The sequence below is a fragment of the Mytilus galloprovincialis genome, chromosome 2 (assembly GCF_965363235.1).
Source record: "Mytilus galloprovincialis chromosome 2, xbMytGall1.hap1.1, whole genome shotgun sequence".
Classification (NCBI taxonomy): domain Eukaryota; kingdom Metazoa; phylum Mollusca; class Bivalvia; order Mytilida; family Mytilidae; genus Mytilus; species Mytilus galloprovincialis.
In genome coordinates, this window is record NC_134839.1 from 47,806,048 (window position 1) to 47,825,140 (window position 19,093).

Sequence of the window (19,093 nt, forward strand, 5' to 3'; positions counted from 1 at the left end):
TCGTTTCTAATTGGTTAATGCACATGTTCTAGCTAATCGCCACAATAAAAGTTTAATAAACGTATTCAACAACGTTTATATAATACAAGACCATAATCATATTAATCTATTGCAATAAAAAATCATAATATCTTATAAAATTTGTAGATTTAGCTAACAAAGTCCTTATATTTGTATAAAGTAACATTCGTTTATAGTGGAATATTGGTTCGACGTTGAATAAGCCACAATTAAAAATTGCTTGCTAGTCCCCAGTGGCGTAGCTAGGCTATTTTTAAGTGTACGCCCAAACATCGGCGAGGAGTTTGAGAGCTCCAATCGGATCCAGGTTATAAAACCTATTCATAGTAGTGGGTAGGAGGAGGGGAGTTCCATTTCTATCATTAAAACGAACTGCATGTATTAAGTTGAACATACTTTAGAGATTATTGTTTTTAATCTTTTATGTTAATGAACCCATTTTGTTGATTTGGAATCTTATGGTCTTATGTTTTAAAGGAACCGTGGGCTAAAGCAATTACTTGACTAAAACCCCTGTATTTGTGCAAATGAATATGAAATGATAAATTTGCATAGATTTTTAGGTAAATTATGAAAATTCGTAAAGGGGTCCGTGGATTACCGTGATTCTCGTCTGAGATTAACCCTTCAAAAAATGAATCCATCAATCAGTCCATTACATTACAAGATTTACAATAATCAAACATTAAGTTTCTTAAGATATTTTTTTTTCTTGATCTGGAATATTAACTTCTGCCAAAGCTTCAATACAATATCTGTAGGTTTTCAAAATTGTCTAGTAAAAAACAATATTAACCACAGACCGTCTGTTCATTGCTAAAAGTTGCTTAAGACATTAATCATGTTAATCACAAAAAAAAAAGCTTCTGTCACAGTTTCATAAAATTCGATGAAGGTTTAACAAAGTAATTGAAGTGTAACACACTTTAACCACGGACTGTATCTACTCTTTAACTGCAAAAAAAAATCCCTTTAGCAGTAAAATACGGTAAAAATAAAAATATAAATTCATCATTATGCTTTGGATACTCTATTAGGAATAAAAAGCTTCTGTCCAACTTTCGTAAAACTTCATGAAGGTTTGACAAAATTATTGATATTAAAATAACCACATATTGAACCTAAATGTTGACGCCACTGAAGAAATCTAGGTTCGCTATTTCTTTTTTTCGCGTCATAAATGTTGCAGGCTGGGCTAAAATTCAAAGCACATATCGAATCTCAGCTGATCATGAATTTCTTTGAACAAATGAAAAGTAAGAAGAATTACCAGGAGATTCAGACTTTGACCGAAAGAAAATAAACAAATATATAATTCGGTACTATTTGATCGGAAGTAGATTTCGTCACTTTTATAAGCAATTACAAGCTATTAAAGATTGATCTACAACACTGATGTGCTTTAAACCAGATCTTTTTAATGGAGCTAATTTTTTTTTATCAAAATTCAAGTGTACGCCCGGGCGTTTTGACGTAAACGTAGCTACGCGCCTGGTCCCTCTCTGTGATTACCATTCGATAACTCTGGTACATTTCCCAATCAATCTATTATCAAGGGAAGGTAAATAATTCGATATATGTGGTGGTGTTTAACGACCTTGACTGGCCTTTCAGCCCTCGCACGGTCGGCTCGTGCCCGAAGGCGTTTGGTGAGCTTTAAATATTCTGGAGCCATGGGTCAGGAACAAGTAGTGGAGGTCGCAATATGGAGGCCGCCATCTTGGTTTTGGTGAGTTGTTTTTGGTTTTTGACTATTTTGTTGTTTATTCTTCACTAACGGCTGCTTTCAGGGCCAGTTTGGACAGCTTGGCAGCCCGCTAGCCTCGATGATGGAGTACTGGTAGATGATCTCGGATGTAGTTCGAAAGATGACAGGAAGCATTATCAGGACCAAAGCCGTGAGGCAGTGAAATGAAGGTCGTATCACCCAACAGCCTAGGATACAGCCCTCGGACGTTAATCGGCATAACACTCCCCATAATACAATGGTTTTGGAGTGCATGTTAACGCGGGTGCGCCAACCGCTACGTCTATCTGTACGGCATGGATCGGTTTCTGTCATCTTAAGTAGTAAGTCGTTGATATCTAACTGTAAACCCTCATCGAAGATAGCGGGTAAAGGAGAGCTGGCCCAGCACGTCCGTTCAGCTGTAATGACTGAGACGTGACTGGTAATGATGAAATAATTCGATTGTCATTCATAGTCTTTTTCAAAAATGATGAACGGTTCTTTATATTGGGATGTAATCATTTTAAACGTTTCAAATTTATGAAATTATATTCGTACATCAATGTTTTTGATACACCAATAACAAACACTGAAATATATTGAATTGATACATTTGTACAATTATTCAAAATTATATCAGAAACCTAAACTTAATTATAAAATAATGAACCTGTTAAAGGGAGACAATACTCGCATAACTTTTTCGAATTGGTACATAATACAACGGAATGTCACTCTTGCATACAAATGGCACATCAATATAATTAATTAACTGTGCAATCGTGCTCCACCTTCAATGATGATTCTTAATTATAAATATAACCAAAAGTTGTTAATCTACAGATAGTGAAGACTAATGAAAGCTAACCTACTGTAAAAATATTTCTTTGCAATTTTTTAAAACTTCCTCAGAAAAATGTTCGAGCCACTTGACTTTCATAGCTCATAATTAACATTTTTACACAATATTTGAATAAAGTAATTAAAGATTATTCGCTTCTCAAAGTGTAAGACGCAATAAAAATCGTATACTTGCACCATCTTACCGAAATACGGATTTAATTAAGTCCTAAACATTTCGACATTCGTTTATTTTTTATTAAAACCGGATTTAAACAAATCACACTTCCGTGTTAAGATCCGACTAAATACCTATTTCCCGATATGGTCAGGTAAATTTGTTAGGTAACCATTGTTCTTCCATTTGTATTTTGGCTAAACAAATGAAAAAAAAATAAATATATATATTTATAATATATCTAATTTTATTCAGAGATTCATCCTATGGGAGTTTGATATTGCACAAACTGTATATAATTTAACTTGAATCACTGTATTTAAAGTTTATAAATTATATTAAGAAATAATAATAAAAAAAATGTAGTGTATTTACCAGAAAACAAACACCATCTATAAACCGTTACAATGATCAATTACATCGTTCATGACAGAAATACTAATACTCTTTCCGCTTTATTCAACTAACGAAGTAAAAAAAAATACAAGATGCATTTTCTAAGTATTCATTTAATTCATAAGTGGGACTAGTTGGTAGGCCCAATCTGACTGAAATACATATCATATGCCCAAGCTTTGCTTGTACAAGGATCTGAAAACGCTCTTTTTTTACTTTCTGTTTTAAAGAATTTATAGGTTTTGTCTGATTGATACATAACGCTTCAAAAATTTGAAGGCTAGCTAAAATGTCATTGGCTGATTTTAAGAACAGAAAGTTAGATTACTAAAATCGGACTTAATATACTAATAATTCTGTAACCATGGACTTTTAATACTAGTAAAATTTGTCCGCCCACACATATTTTACCAGGTCACATTTATCTCTTTATTATTATGAGGCTGACTTCATGCAGGAACTTCTTAGGAAGAAAGATAAGAAGTTAGCAATATAATTTAACTCTACTTTTCGCTATATAGATGATGTTCTTTCACTAAATAATTCAAAATTTGGTGACTATGTGGAACGCATCTATCCAATCGAGCTAGAGATAAAGGATACTACAGATACAGTTAAGTCGGCCTCATATCTTGACTTAGATCTAGAAATTGACAATGAGGGTCGGTTGAAAACAAAACTTTACGACAAAAGAGATGATTTCAGCTTTCCAATTGTGAACTTTCCATTTCTAAGTAGCAACATTCCAGCAGCACCTGCATACGGAGTATATATCTCCCAATTGATACGATATTCCCGTGCTTGCATTTCCTATCATGATTTTCTTGATAGAGGGTTGCTGCTCACAAGGAAGCTATCAAACCAAGAGTTCCAAATGGTGAAGTTGAAATCATCCCATCGTAAATTTTACGGACTCCATCACGAGTTGGTTGACCGTTATGGAATAACTGTTTCACAAATGATATCAGATATGTTCCTTACGTCGTAACTACAATCCCCTTACCTTTCATGAATGTGACCTACCGAATTAGACTATTTACCGGATTTGTTATCACATAAGCAACACGACGGATGCCGCATGTGGAGCAGGATCTGCTTACCCTTCCGGAGCACCTGAGATCACCCCTAGTTTTTTGGTGGGGTTCGTGTTGTTTATTCTTTAGTTTTCTATGTTGTGTCGTGTGTGCTGTTTTTTGTTTGTCTTTTTCATTTTTAGCCATGGCGTTGTCAGTTTGTTTTAGATTTATGAGTTTGACTGTCCCTTTGGAATCTTTCGTCCCTCTTTTATCACTTACATTATCTATCATTGCAGGCAATGCTTGGACACATGAAAATATTGTGGTAGGCTATAATTCAGTACTGGGTAATCATTTCTTTCATTTAGTGGGACGAGTTGGCGGCAGACGTTTATTCATTGTGATTTAACTCATTTCATAAGTGGTTCGAGTGTGTATTCCTTAATGCTGTAAGATAAAATTCTTTTATCAAAAGTTGGGCGAGTTGGCATGAGTGAATCCAACGATCTATTACCCTTTTCCTTAAGTGGGTAGAGGTAGAAAAGTATGGCGATTTGGCAGTGGGGATATTTTTCAAGGACTCTAAGTAGCGATGGTGCCCCTAAAAAAACTCGAGACGGCTACTTTAGAGCTTATTATTGTAGCTGTATATTAATCATCTTATTGTGTTTTTGTTAATGTTTTCGTTTGGTTGCTGTTTCATCGGTGTTCATATTATCTTGTCATTTTAGTGTTATATTTAACATTGCCATAAAAGCGCGAGGTTTTGCTCGCCACAAAACCTTGCAAGATTAACCCACTATTTTTCTTAAAATGTTCTGTTTTAAGTCATGAAAATCGAAGTTGTTATCTTATAGTTCTTATCTTAGTGTGTTGCATTGTCTTTTGATTTTTTTGTTGCACTTCAGTGTTTATGCTGTTTCGTTGTTTTCCTTTTATAGTTGATGTGTTTCCCTTGGTTTTAGTTTGTAACCCGGATTTGTTTTCTCTCATTCGATTTGTGACTTTCGAACAGCAGTATGCTACTGTTACCTTTATTTATTTATCCCTGATCATTTAGAACAAATAAACTCAAAAACTCTACGTTCTTTGAGGAGTGGAGTGAGTTCCTCGACCGTCTAGTAGTCACACCGGAAGAGTTGGTTATCACAGGAGATCTTAATTTTCATCTCGATAATAAAAACAATTGTGATACCCGAAAATTCCAAGAGACACTTAGAGACCATGGTCTTGTACAACATGTACGAGGCCCAACACATAACCATGGTCATACACTTGACGTGGTAATTACAAGGGAAAACAGTTTAATACTTAAGACAGTACCATCTGTCCAAGATCCTTCCTTGTGAGATCGGAAAGGAAATCCATCTGGTGATCACTTAGCATTGTTTTCAGCGTTGGAAATATCGAAACCTCCAAGAGAACGCAAAGAAGTGACTTATCGAAAACTGCGTAATATCAGTACAGATGATATAATTCACGATTTGGTCAATTCGGAAATTTTTCAGAATCAAGAAAGACCTCTCGAAGACTTGGTGAACTTATATTCTACTGAGCTTAGTTCCATACTTGATAAACATGCACCATTAATATCTAAAAACTTAATACTACGACCTAATAACGAGTGGTATACAGACGACCTCCGTGTCGCTAAAAGAAACCGCCGCAAAGCAGAACGACGTATGCGGAAAACGAAACTGACTATTCATCGTCAAATGTTCCGAGAGTCTTGCATTACAACAAACCAACTTCTTATAAAATGCAAGAAAGACTATTTCTCCAGTAAAGTTTCCGAAATTGGACACGATCAAAAACAACTGCATCGCTTGACTAATGATTTGATGGGAAATAAAAGAGAAATATTTCTACCCGAGCATGAGGATGACAAGTTACTTGCCGACAAGTTTTGTGAATTCTTTGTTGGGAAGATTAGTATAATTCGTGACAGCCTGTCAACAACAAACACCTCCTCAAGTGACAGTAATCCTATGAGAGCTGACATTAAATTTGAAGGTAATCAACTAACATCACTGTCATCAGCATCCAATGAAGAAATACGGAAAATAATTCTAGCGTCTCCAAAAAAGTCATGTGAACTCGATCCATTACCAACCCAACTTCTAAAACAATGCTTGGACTACTTGTTACCAGCTATTACAAATATAGTCAACAGATCGATATCGGAAATGTGTGTTCCAACGCCTTTTAAACAAGCGTTAGTGAGACCACTATTGAAAAAACCGAGTTTAGACAAAGAAGTGTTAAAAAACTATCGGCCGGTCTCAAATTTACCATTCATATCCAAGATAAATGAGAAAGTCGTTGCCACTCGTTTTGATAAAACCATCGCCTACCTGACAATAACATAAAAAATAAGGAAAAATATTTCAAGATGCTATGAATTAACCAGTAAGATGGGAAAATTATGGTACATGCAATTTCATCCTGGTAAATGCAACATCTTGAGGGTAAAAACTAGAGGCTCTTAAGAGCCTGTGTCGCTCACCTTGGTCTTTGTGCATACATGTATTAAACAAAGGACACAGATGGATTCATGACAAAATTAAATTTTGATGATGGTGATGTGTTTGTAGATCTTACTTTACTGAACATTCTTGCTACTTACAATTTTCTCTATCTATAATAAACTTGGCCCTTTAGTTACAGAGAAAAATATTTTGTAAAAATTTACAAAAAATTACCAAACTATAATGAAAATTGTTAAAAATTGACAATAACTCCTTAAGGGGGCAACTGACCATTTTGGTCATGTTGACTTATTTGTTGATCTTACTTTGCTGAACATTATTGCTGTTTACAGGTTAAATCTATCTATAATAGTATTCAAGATAATAAACAAAAACAGCAAAATTTCTTTAAAAAATACCATTTGGGGGAGGGGGCAGCAATCCAACAATCGGTTGTCCAATTCATCTGAAAATTTCAGGGCATATAAATTTTGACTTGTTAAACAATTTTATCCCATGTCAGATTTGCTCTAAATGCTTTGGTTTCAGAGTTATAAGCCAAAATCTATATTTTACCCCTATGTTCTAGGGCGGCCATCTTAGTTGGCTGACCGGGTCAGCGGACACATTTTTCAACTACATACCCTAATGATGATTGTGGACAAGTTTGGTTAAATTTGACTTAGTAGTTTCAGAGGAGAAGATTTTTGTAAAAGATTACAAAAAATTACGAAAATTTGATGAAAATTGACTTTAAAGGGAAGCAACTCCTTAAGGGGTCAATTGACCATTTTGATTATGTTGACTTATTTGTAGATCTTACTTTACTGAACATTCTGGCTGTTCACAGTTTACTTCTATCTATAATAATATTCAAGATAATAACCAAATATGGCAAAATTTCCTTAAAATTACCAATTTAGGGTCAGCAACCCAACAACGGGTTCTCCGATTCATCTGAAAATTTCAGAGCAGATAGATCTTGACCTAATAAACAATTTTATTCCTGTCAGATTTGCTCTTAATGCTTTTGTTTCAGAGATATAAGCCAAAATCTACATTTTACCCCTATGCTCTTTTTTTTTTAGACATGGCGGTCACCTTGGTTGGTTGGCTGGATCACCGGACACATTTTTAAACTAGATACCCCAATGATGATTGTGGCCAAGTTAAGTTTAATTTGGCATAGTAGTTTCAGAGGAGAAGATTTTTGTAAAAGTTAACGACGACGGACGATGCCGGACGCCGGACTCAAAGTGATGAGAAAAGCTCACTTGGCACTTAGGCCCAGGTGAGCTAAAAAGGAAACACCAGTTAAAGCATCATTTCATGTCATGACCACAGTTGAGAAGTAGTACAGTCATCCAAATACTTAGATATCACCATTTCAAACAACCTGAAATGGAGATCAATACACACAGCAGGTAACGGACAATTCAAATAACACTTGGATTTTTGCGACGAAACATCAGAATTTCATCGACAAAAGGAAAGAGCCAAGCTTACATTGGACTAGTCAGATCGCAGTGTTTGGGACCAAGCCACAAAAACGTCCATTGAAACGCTATTCAAAAGGTGCTGGTAGAAATCGATACGTATCAAAGAAATGATAGACCACGTACAAATGGAAATCTCCACAAGCTCACAGAAAGGAAAACCAGACTAGTTACGTTTTATGAAATAAGAATAATATGGTAGCTATTTCTTAAGAAGTAGGACTCACACCACCAGTGCATCAAGGTATAAATATTCATTAAATGGCATACCTAGTAAAACACTCATGTTTTCATGTATAAATATTTCTACTTGATATCCAACAATCAAAGAAACCACTGGAACCATAGATGCTCCCACCGTTTCAGGCCATTTTTAAAAGTTTAATTTCACTTGTATATATTGATTACCATTGAACCCCAGCACAGAAGTTCCTTACATGCGGTTTTCTCAATCAAACGAAACTTGTCAGATAAAACAAATCTTATATATCAGAATCTTCAATTTATTGAAGGAGGATATAACCCGACAGAAAAAGAAACAGAAATGTCACTTTGATTTTGACACATGCAGTGTTTGACAACATTGTCTATCGACAAAGAATGTCTAACGGACCAATAACTTTTTGTTTTGTAAGTATTCATTTTTGCAACAAACACAAGAAGACAATATCATCCGTTTTATTTTATATGCAAATTGAAAAATAGTTATGTTACTGTCTTAGACCATTCACTTATATAATAAGTCGTTATTCATGTTATTCATGCACACAACTTACGGAATATTTCATTTTCCTGAACTGAACCATGCACAGTTTTATGACTACAAAACGGTATAACGTTCCTTTGTAGTCTTTACTTATGTAGGTAAATAATTATGTTAACTGAAGGATGTATGATCTAAGGACCCTCACTGTATTTTTTTACACTTAACCCTTAATTTTGAAGGAAAAAACATAACTTTTCCTTTCCAGATTTACTTGTGATATTAGATTGTTTTATCTATTTTATCACCATTTGGTTTATCCATTTATTGGTGTCTTTGAGAACTATCGGTCAATCGACATAAATATGTTCAAAGAACTATGTCAAACATCTGTCGAAGAAAATGAGAAATGGAATGATACAATATACCAGAAAATTCAAACGGATGCACTTCTATCTGCTGATAAACTACTCATCAGAGATACCAGTATTAAAAATGTGTACACCAGACACGCTTTTTGTCTACAAAAGACAAATCAGTGACGTTTGAATAAAAAAGTTATAAAGGCTTCAAGAGTATTGAAAACACAAAACTTCAAGAGGCTTTACCAAATACAGCTAAAGTAGTCTATTCCTGGTGGAAGCAATCGTAGTATAACGAAGAATTCAAAGTTTTCTAAACAGTTAATTTATAGTTATGAATTATTCATGTCAACACAAAAGTTCTCACTAATGGGCTGGTGATATCTTTTGGAAGAAAATCTAAACCAGCAGTGGCATCGACCCAGTGGTTGTAAATACACACATCATAGATACTAGGATTAAAATTTTGTATGTATTGTATAAAGCAAATTAAGCAAACATTTGATTTTCAAATACCACTTTTGCTGTCTTTATACATTATTTCATAGTCAAATCGAGACGCAAATAAGACAAAAAACACGACAAAAATTAACAACAAAAAGAGAGCATATATTCCGTATATTTAAGCACTATTTTTTATTTTACTGTCAAATGGAAGGTAAACAATACAACTATGCAAATAGTAAAAATATACTAATTTATGTTTTTGTTTTGTATTAAGGAGTTAAATTTCTAATTCAAAGCTTAAGAACCTTTAAAAATCAAATTACATGTAAGATTAACACGTGTATTAGGAGAAGGGAATTACGCCACACAGAAAAGTTGTAATGGTTTCAAGGGACTAGTCGATATAGAGTTCATATATGAAAAGGATAACTAAGATGATACTAGAATGCTGATATTTTATTTCATTTATTTGCTTTCTATATTTAAAAATTACAGTGGTTCAGCATACTTTTTCCTTGAATGTTTAGCGTTTGTAGTAACTTCTAGTAAATAAATCATAGGTTGATTTGTCCTCCTCTACGGGATATGAACCATAGGTTGATTTGTCCTCATCTCCGTAATTTGACTCTTCACACGAGCTACAGCATATGTCATTATTTGGTTGGTTCTTTTCACATCCATTGCATTTCTTTGCTGTACTGTCTCCTTCTCCCAGAGGACAGTTCTTTGGTACATTACATTCTAAAACTAAAAAAAAAAAAAAAAAGATGAAAATGTACAACATTTTGTTAAGAATGTTTTAAATTGGTGAGTTATATAGTTTGCGCGACAAAACCCATAACCTTTGAGAGAGATTTACCTGTTGAAAAGTTTTATGTGTGTGCTAATTAAATTTTCTAATAAAAAATGAGGAAAATTGGAACATAGAAAAGTGGTTTAAAAACGGCCGGGATTTGCGATTTGCAATTCTTTCAACGGAGAAATTTAAGTGCAGTTTTATTTTAGATGATTAAATGTCAAATGGTTAACGCTACTGATAATAAAAGCCACAAACTATTTGCCAACTAGTTAATTAAAATATTATTAAAACAAATTTAAGTTTACTGAGCCATACTCACGAGTTTTCTCTTTTGCTGAAACAAAAAAAAAAGATAGGTGTATTGAAATATGTGATTGATAACGGGGGGAAGGAACCACAGTGGTCATTTTGCATGTTAAATTAGTTATCGGTCTTCAACTTAAACAATGTATTACACATCATATTGCTGTATATGTGCTTAAAGATATTTAGTTAGCTATCTACAAAAATCACATGTTATATAATTGTTGACGAGACAACGTTCGACTGAAGTCAGACTTTGATTTCAGCTAGGTCACCACATGTTTGCAAATGTCAAATGAAATATTTCTCACTTTGACTGTGCTGCTCTAAACAGATTGCAGTTTATTCAAAGTTTTCTTTAAATTGCTATTTCTATTTAAAAAAAACTAGCTGGTCACAAATATTAATCAACTGCTGCAGAATACCTCAGTCAAATCATCAAATAGAGTGGTGATAAGGTTAAACACACTTACAATCCTACAAGACTAATTTACTTCATTGATAGTAAACCTTAAGATTATGGACACAACTATTCACGTGAAAGAGCTGCAATCTTAGTGTGAAATGTTTTCCGATTCCAGACAAGAGCGTGCCTTTCCATAATTAAGATCCAACAGTTTCTTTGTTATTGCAACATGTACATTTTATTCGTACTTACCGACCCATACTTGTGGTTTGCTGGTTAGTTTCGCAGGAGAGCAGATGTCACACAAATTCGGGGGAGAGTCCAGTTGGTCTGTGTTACAAATAAATCATTATAAAACTGGATTAGTGAACTATTAGGAATATGGAAAGGTTGATATAACAAAGTAGTATGTAATAATTGCAAAAGCTTAAAGGTTTACCAGACTTGCTAGTGTGGTCTTAAAATACAAAACATTACATCCGTACACATTTGGAATATATAGCCCTAATTGATTAGATAAGGCAATGGTAATTAAAAACGATGTTCAAAATTCATGAGAGTGATAGTAAAACTTGTGTAGTAACGATTTTCGTCTATTTACCTTATACGGTAACACTATTTGGTGCAGTTTTTGGGTAAGGATCACACCCTTGTAAATGAAGTTCGTTCAGTGTCAACATGCACGAGCGTAATATACACACGAGATATAACTGGGATATGTTGAGATGCAAGAACCCACTGAAATGTAGATGGAATGTCATCAATTTGTCTGAAAGGGAATCCAAGAACTTTGAAAGAGGGACGAAAGATACCAGAGGGACAAACAGACTCATAAATCGAAAATAAACTGACAACGCCATGGCTAAAAATGAAAAAAAGACAAACAGACAAACAATAGTACACATGACACAACATAGAAAACTAAAGAATAAGCAACACTTACCCCCAAAAAAACTATGGGTGATCTCAGATGCTCCGAAAGGGTAGGCAGATCCTGCTCCACAGTTGGCACCCGTTGTGTTTCTCATGGTATAACAAATCCGGTAATTAGTCTAATACGGTAGGTCACATTTTATTTGTCGTTGAGAAGGTTTCGTATATATTCTTTTTTCAAAGACTGTCTGTTGAAATATCAATCCAGCAAATTCGACAAATATGCTGTCGATCAAGAAATCCGACATTATGTGGAAAAGGATTTGCTTATTCTGCCAGAGCACCTGAGATAACCTCCAGTTTTTGGTAGGTTTGTGTTACCAAAGAAACTGCGTTGTAAAAAAAATTGTAATGTAAAGCCTAAAGTGGACAACGTAGACTGCATGGCTTTGCATAAAGAGATACCTACAAAAGGTAAACTATCAAAATACCGAACTCCAATGAAAATTCAAAAGCTCAAACACATATAAAACGAATAGAAAAAAACTGATATATTCATGGCTTAGTACACTTATTGATCATCAAACAGTTAATCTATTAAGAAAACAATATGCAATAGTTATCAAAGATACTAGGATAATGATTAAATACGCCAGATGCGCGTTTCGTCTACATAAGACTTATCAGTGACGCTCAGATCAAAATAGTTATAAAGCCAAACAAGTACAAAGTTGATACCAATTGCATTTCCCTTGCTACCATGGTTACATTTTCCAGTGTATATCCTATTTTCAGCATTTCTCTTTCCTTTTCTACTTTTGAGATAATTGAACTTACATAGATTCGTCTCTATCACAACAAAGCTATCATCACACACGTCGTTAACCTTTATACATCTGTAAACGTCTTTATTGGCACCTCGTCTGAAGAAAAAAAAAATCACAATGTATCATTGAAAAAATAACTATGTATTTGTTGAGGCCAATTTTTTCCCAAATTGATTGTTTTGTTATTTATTTCAGATTGAATAGCATCATACCAGACAATTTTCATTTCGACAACACAAAAATAAGATTTTTACAAAAAAGAATACGACTGAAACGGCATTTTACTCACCTGCTCACAATGAACGGTCCTTCTCTAATCAAACACTCTATAACAGTGTCAGGTGCAATCTTTAATTGGTATGCATTTGGAACAAGAAGATCAACTTCGGCTGCGTCATTGTAGAATGTTCGCTCTTGCCAATTACATGGCCATGAACACATACAGTTCACTTAAAACAGAATGTACATATGTGTAAAACATTGTCTTGGTATTGATTTCTATCACTACCAATTGTAAAATTGTCAGTTTACGTCATTATATTTTATAACATCTACACGAAAATCCAATTGTTGTTTAATTCCGCGCATTCTTACAATATTATATCGCAGTTTATCGCTAAAAACTAATAGAGATTGCTTATTAAAAAAAGTATCAGAAAAAACTAAAACAATACCATATGAGAAAAAGAATATTTGCCAATATTAATATATATTTACACCAACTTATTTCAGAAAATACACAAAAACAAACTGAGTATAGTTAAAGGAATTAATTGCTTTTTATTGGAAAAGATAAGCAACAAAGTATAGATGTATGTATTTCAAAAGTAATTAAACTCATCAAAGATGCCAGGATTAAATTTTGTATTTACGCCAGACGCGCGTTTTGTCTACAAACGACTCATACGTGACGCTCAAATCCAAAATAAGGCCAAATAAAGTACGAAGTTGAAGAGTATTGAGGACCAAAATTCCTTGAAGTTTTGCCTAATACCGCTAAGGTAATCTAATCATGAGGTAGAAAAGCCTTAGTATTTCAAAAATTCAAAAGTTTTGTAAACAGAACGATTTTGAAAGAGACGACTCTTACACGACTCTTCATCTTTTATATAAGCTTTGGATTTCAAATATTTTGGCCACGAGCATCACCAGGGGCGGATCCAGGATTTTGGAAAGGGGGGGGCGAAGGTTATAAATTTCGCCGAGCGGAGCGAGGCGAAAATTTTTTGAGACCTTTTTTGAGCTAAAAAACATAAAAATAAGTGTAATATGCACTATTTAAACGGTTCCTGGCGTGGGGCATGTATATTTCATAGTCGCTGTAAAGTGTAAGGGTTGGACATTTTTCATGCTGTTTTCTCCCTATTTTAAAATTGTCTATCATAAAATGATAGTATTGATCTAAAGCTATGTACTGATATATTTGATGTAGAACTTGTCAGTAAAAAATAGACATGGAAATTCGTTGAAATTTACAATACGACCGACACGAGTTAAAAAAGACAAAAAAGCAGTTTTTATCAAAATATGTGACTAATTATGTTTCACCCAACATAACTAAGGGAACCGAAGTGAGGGGTTCCAAATCCACCAAAGACTACGAAAGTGTCTGAAATGACAACAAAGTTATGAATGACGGTCGACAAATGGAGACATAAAGGTCACATCCAGCAGGCAGGTTACAGTCTGGTCTTGAAAAAAAGTATTCAATATATATAAGTCCGGCGAAACAGACATTCCGGTCAGACATGCAAACCCCGGCCACAAAAAAATACGCCCGTTTTTATTCATCATGTTCATTAAATGCTAAATAATTATGTTGGAAATTTTCGTTTTTAATAGCAAAAAAGTGGAGAAGACTATTTTTTCAATCCAGATACGGCCAGAATTTTTGTTTAAGGCAAGAATCAGTCATTTTTTTTCTCTCAAATATCTCAGACTGCCTCCTCAAATCAAATGCTTCGTACCTGAGACTTGAAATCTTTCTAATACTGACTGGGGATCCTTATTCAACTTTTTTATTTATAAAATATAAAATAGGCTGGGGCATTTGGGGTTAGACATGTTTTCGTATGTAAATAATATTGTGGAACTTTTTTTTCATGAGAGTATAATAGTCTATAGAGTATTTACTATTACTTTCTTTTTGGTGGAATAGTGAAACAGAAGTCAATACGTTCTTGCTCAATCCTGTGTCGCTTTGAAGGTGTCCTGATTGTCATGTCATCCTCAGCCTAAGCAATGTGTATTACTGTAATTTGAATTTCAAAATGACCGAGTGACGTTTTTTCAACGCACTGGTCAACTCCACCATAACAAAGCACATGACTTTGACAGTCAGTAAATACCAGCGAAAAATATCTTCATAAGTAAAGAATTGTCGTATATAAATTAAATACTCGGGAAATGGCAAAGTTCACGAAGTCTAGTCTGATTAATCATTTTACAAAAAAAAAAAAAAAAAAGTCCGAGCAAAGGGGGGGCGTACGCCCTCTACGCCCCCCCCTGAATCCGCCACTGAATCACTGAAGAGACATGTATTGTCGAAATGCGCATCTGGTGCAAGAAAATTAGTACCGTTAATTTTATTACACCAGATATTAAATGAGCATAATTGACCAACTTGATTTTAATCATCACGAATTACGTTTTGAAAACGTTTTAGACAACAAGACTACAATATAAAGCAATATGTAAATATGTTAGATGTATTTCAACACTCAATAAGTATTTCGAATACAAATATCTTAATGTGAAAACAGTATGATACTTTTCGAATAAAACGATTTCACAGTACTATTTATAAGTAAGTGATAACATATTTACCTGGTTTATAACAAAAAAGAACAGCGAACACCAAAGCAATCGTTGCCCTAAGAAACATGCTGAAGTTGGAAGTGCTAAAATCTACACTGACGAAAAACAACCTTTTGGTGTAGCGACTTTCTTGAAGGGTTGTAATATATATTTTGCAATTATCCTTTTTGTGCTTTATCGAAAGCAACGAATTAAATTGCATATATTGACAAGTGTCTTATTGTGATTGGATGAAAATCTCTTTCATTCGAAAAATCAGTTTTAAAAATCAATGATTGTATTCTTTTGAATGCACAAAAATAATTTAGAAAAAATGTATACATAAATATATACATAAATATATATATATATCAAGAGCGGCTTATGTGAAAACAATAACGATACTTGCAAGCACCTGTTACAACCAGCATCAAAAGCACAGCTATTTCTTTGAAAGTTGTATTATAAATTAATTTCATTTAAAAAATCAATAGGTTTTTTAGATATGTCAAAATTGATCACGAGTTGAAATCGTAGGAAGAATACCATCTAACGGAATCAAATAGACGCTAAGAGTTGAGTTTAGAAGACAAAGTGATGATATGATGAATATTCTCTGAATTAGACTCACCCTACACATCATCAATTTTAAATTGTCTTCCAGAAGGAGTAGACGAACACAGAAACTGGCGCTTTCATAAATGTATGGCCGCAGGACAATCTGCAGAAATTCACAAGTCACAAGTCGGAAAAGAATTGATTATGACATGGAAAGAAAAAGGACGAAAAGACGAAAAAGTCAACAAGACTCTACACAAAAAAAAAAATGAAAATTTAACAACACGAACCTAAGAAAAAACCGAGAGTAAAGTAAAGTATTCCTGAAAGATAAGCAGGCCATGCGGAACTTGTCGTGTTCTTCACGTACAAATTATGTGGCAAGTCTCGTTCAGTGATGGCACAAATGGGGGAAAGAAACAATGCAAAATAACGTACTAATAAGGTCAAATATGGCAGCACATGTGAAAAAGAAGGGAAGGATGTGTAAGTTCAGGGTAAACACTTATATAAATCAAAATCTAACGTCCAACAAACTTAAGGACACAATCTCCCAATCTCCGGCGCAGAGATCACATATCCGTTCATATTAAGTGCAGTATTGCGGAGAATGTATGGAACGGATATGAACTCTGCGCCGGAGATTGACAATCTCCGACACAGAGATCATATCCGTTCCGTTCAATACTTTGTAACACTACACTCATAGTTGAAAAAGGCTAAACTCATCAGATGTATAAAAATACAAATAATACAAATACAAGTGGACGTGGCCGGGTACTTGTACATCCCAACTACAAAAAGACACTAAGTACATATCTGAGAGTACTCGCAGTTACTTACAACTAGTTCAACGCCAATAACAACTAATTAAAAAAAAATCATGCATCTAAGACTAAATTATCGATCCGTACACATCCAACATCCAATGGATTTAGTTTAAAGACGTCATAAACAGTCAAAGAAAGACATGACCTTTTATATGAAAACACTAGATGTAAGAAGATTTTTACTACTTTTTAGTCTATAAACTTTATGAAAACTTTGGGCGAGACTACAGTGCTACTATCCCTATATATACTAGATGCTAGAAGATTTTACTGGCGGTACTGAAACTTACATATCTATAGATAGGTCTCTTCGTAGCCTTAAAAGTGTGGTGTTTCTCTTCATAGCCTTAGAAGTGGGGGCGTTTCGTAAGATTCTAAAACATATATACCGTATAGTCAGCTATACAATGCCCCGAAATGACAATGTAAAGCAATTCAAACGAGAAAACTAACGGCCTAATTTATGTACAATAAATGAACGAAAAACAAATATGTAACACATAAACAAACGACAACTACTGAATTACAGGCTATTGACTTGGGACAGACATATACAAAGAGAATGTGTCGGTCCCAAACAAGTACTGTAAAAATGCAGGTTCGAATACAGAAATCTTATCAATTCTGTATATGGCAGATGTACCGTAAGATTAAAGTTTAGGATACGTTCATCTTTATTGTTTCGTTATGTTTACCGTACTCATATTTTCATAACTCTATACCGGATCGGTATCATTCTTGACGGCTAACAAAAGTACTTATTGAAAGCTATTGCTCCTTGTCCAGATTTGGATATACGTAATGTCGTTTTTGTTTGATCAACGTCTTGATGTTCAAATATCATATGATAAGAGTTTTAGTTTCAAATATTATGATGTCGTGAATCACTGAAGAGACATTATTTGTCGAAATGCTCATCTGGTGCAATAGAATTGGTACCGGCTATTTAATTGAATTTTGCATATATGATAAATGGACGTACGAGAATAATGGGTAGTGGTATATTGAAAAATGTCGCTTATTTGCGCGCTTTATTATTGAGAAAATGTATCATATTTTACTTAATAAGACCACAGGCACTTCTCTCAGAAAAAATATTTCCTATATACCTTAAAATAACAGGTATATATAGGTATATAGGATTATTTTTTTTCTGCGACAAGCGCCTGTGTCCAACCGGTAACGTAGTAATTTAGCCGACATGCAATATCTCTATATTGGCAACAAGGACTTTCTTAAAAGTTAACACCGTTAGTTATTTATAATTACTTTTTGAACATTACAAAACCTTCATCATACTTTTAGACTTTTTGATCGGCAACATGTATTTTCAGTTAGGTGGGTTAATAATCTCTGATTATGCACTACAACTGACTGGCCGAATTGCTTGTGTACTCATATAAAGCAGAGTTTATACCTAACCTTCTTAAACAATAGAGGAAAAAACATCTTCAGTTACACAGTTGTTTACATTTACTTTAAGATATATTGATGATGTCCTGTCCCTTAATCCACATTTCACTGTGTGCTTACATCTCAAAATTCAAATAAACTAAATATTAAGGATCTGATTACCCAGTAACCCTTCCGGAGCACCTGAAATCCTCCCCAGTTTTGGTTGGGTTTGTGCTGTGCTGTATCCCTATTTGTGACCTTTTTTACCTTTTGTGTCGGTTTGTTTTGTTCACACATCGTTGTCAATATAATGGAATTTAATGTGACAGTCATACAAGTGAGAGGTTTAGCTAGCTTTTATATCGGGTTCAGTTCACTATTTTCTACATAAGAAATGCATGTACTAAGTCAGGAATATGACAGTTGTTTTCCATTCGTTTGATGAGTTTGAGATTTGATTTCGCCATTTGATTTATACGGACTGTCCGTTTTTAATTTTCCTCGAAGTTTTTTTTTTTATTTACTTTCCCTGTTCGAATACAACAATAATAGGGTTCGACTTTTAAGATTCAAGACTATTACATTCATCTTGATGGAAAAATATGGCAAGATGGGACCCAGCTATAAATTATCTTATTTCCTTCAAACGT

The 19,093-nt window shown here is 34.1% G+C and overlaps 2 protein-coding genes across 2 annotated transcripts; one reads left to right on the forward strand and one right to left on the reverse strand.

Annotated features, from left to right (window-relative positions):
* The first annotated feature begins 1,252 nt into the window (after window positions 1-1,252).
* On the forward strand, window positions 1,253-6,757 carry LOC143062045 (uncharacterized). Its single transcript, XM_076233894.1, has 2 exons — window positions 1,253-1,277; window positions 5,576-6,757. Exons 1-2 carry the CDS (start codon window positions 1,253-1,255, stop codon window positions 6,547-6,549), a joined length of 999 nt encoding a protein of 332 aa, XP_076090009.1. The 3' UTR covers window positions 6,550-6,757.
* Window positions 6,758-10,101: 3,344 nt separating this feature from the next.
* On the reverse strand, window positions 10,102-13,313 carry LOC143062266 (uncharacterized). The gene is made up of 5 exons (XM_076234010.1): window positions 13,154-13,313; window positions 12,875-12,960; window positions 11,417-11,494; window positions 10,775-10,789; window positions 10,102-10,403 (listed from the first exon to the last, which is right to left on the reverse strand). The coding sequence occupies exons 1-5, from the start codon at window positions 13,303-13,305 to the stop codon at window positions 10,180-10,182; spliced, it is 555 nt and encodes a 184-aa protein (XP_076090125.1). The 5' UTR covers window positions 13,306-13,313; the 3' UTR covers window positions 10,102-10,179.
* Between the last annotated feature and the right edge of the window lie 5,780 nt (window positions 13,314-19,093).

What these genes read in the sequence shown, in the direction of transcription:
- LOC143062266 (XM_076234010.1), bottom strand. Translation starts at nt 13,305, where the DNA reads ATGTGTTCATGGCCATGTAATTGGCAAGAGCGAACATTCTACAATGAC. An exon ending in GGACCGTTCATTGTGAGCAG is followed by an intron (nt 12,961 to 13,153) that starts GTGAGTAAAATG and finishes TTTTTTCTTCAG; the next exon opens with ACGAGGTGCCAATAAAGACG. An exon ending in TGTGATAGAGACGAATCTAT is followed by an intron (nt 11,495 to 12,874) that starts GTAAGTTCAATT and finishes TTTGTAACACAG; the next exon opens with ACCAACTGGACTCTCCCCCG.
- LOC143062045 (XM_076233894.1), top strand. Translation starts at nt 1,253, where the DNA reads ATGAATTTCTTTGAACAAATGAAAA. An exon ending in TTTCTTTGAACAAATGAAAA is followed by an intron (nt 1,278 to 5,575) that starts GTAAGAAGAATT and finishes CATTGTTTTCAG; the next exon opens with CGTTGGAAATATCGAAACCT.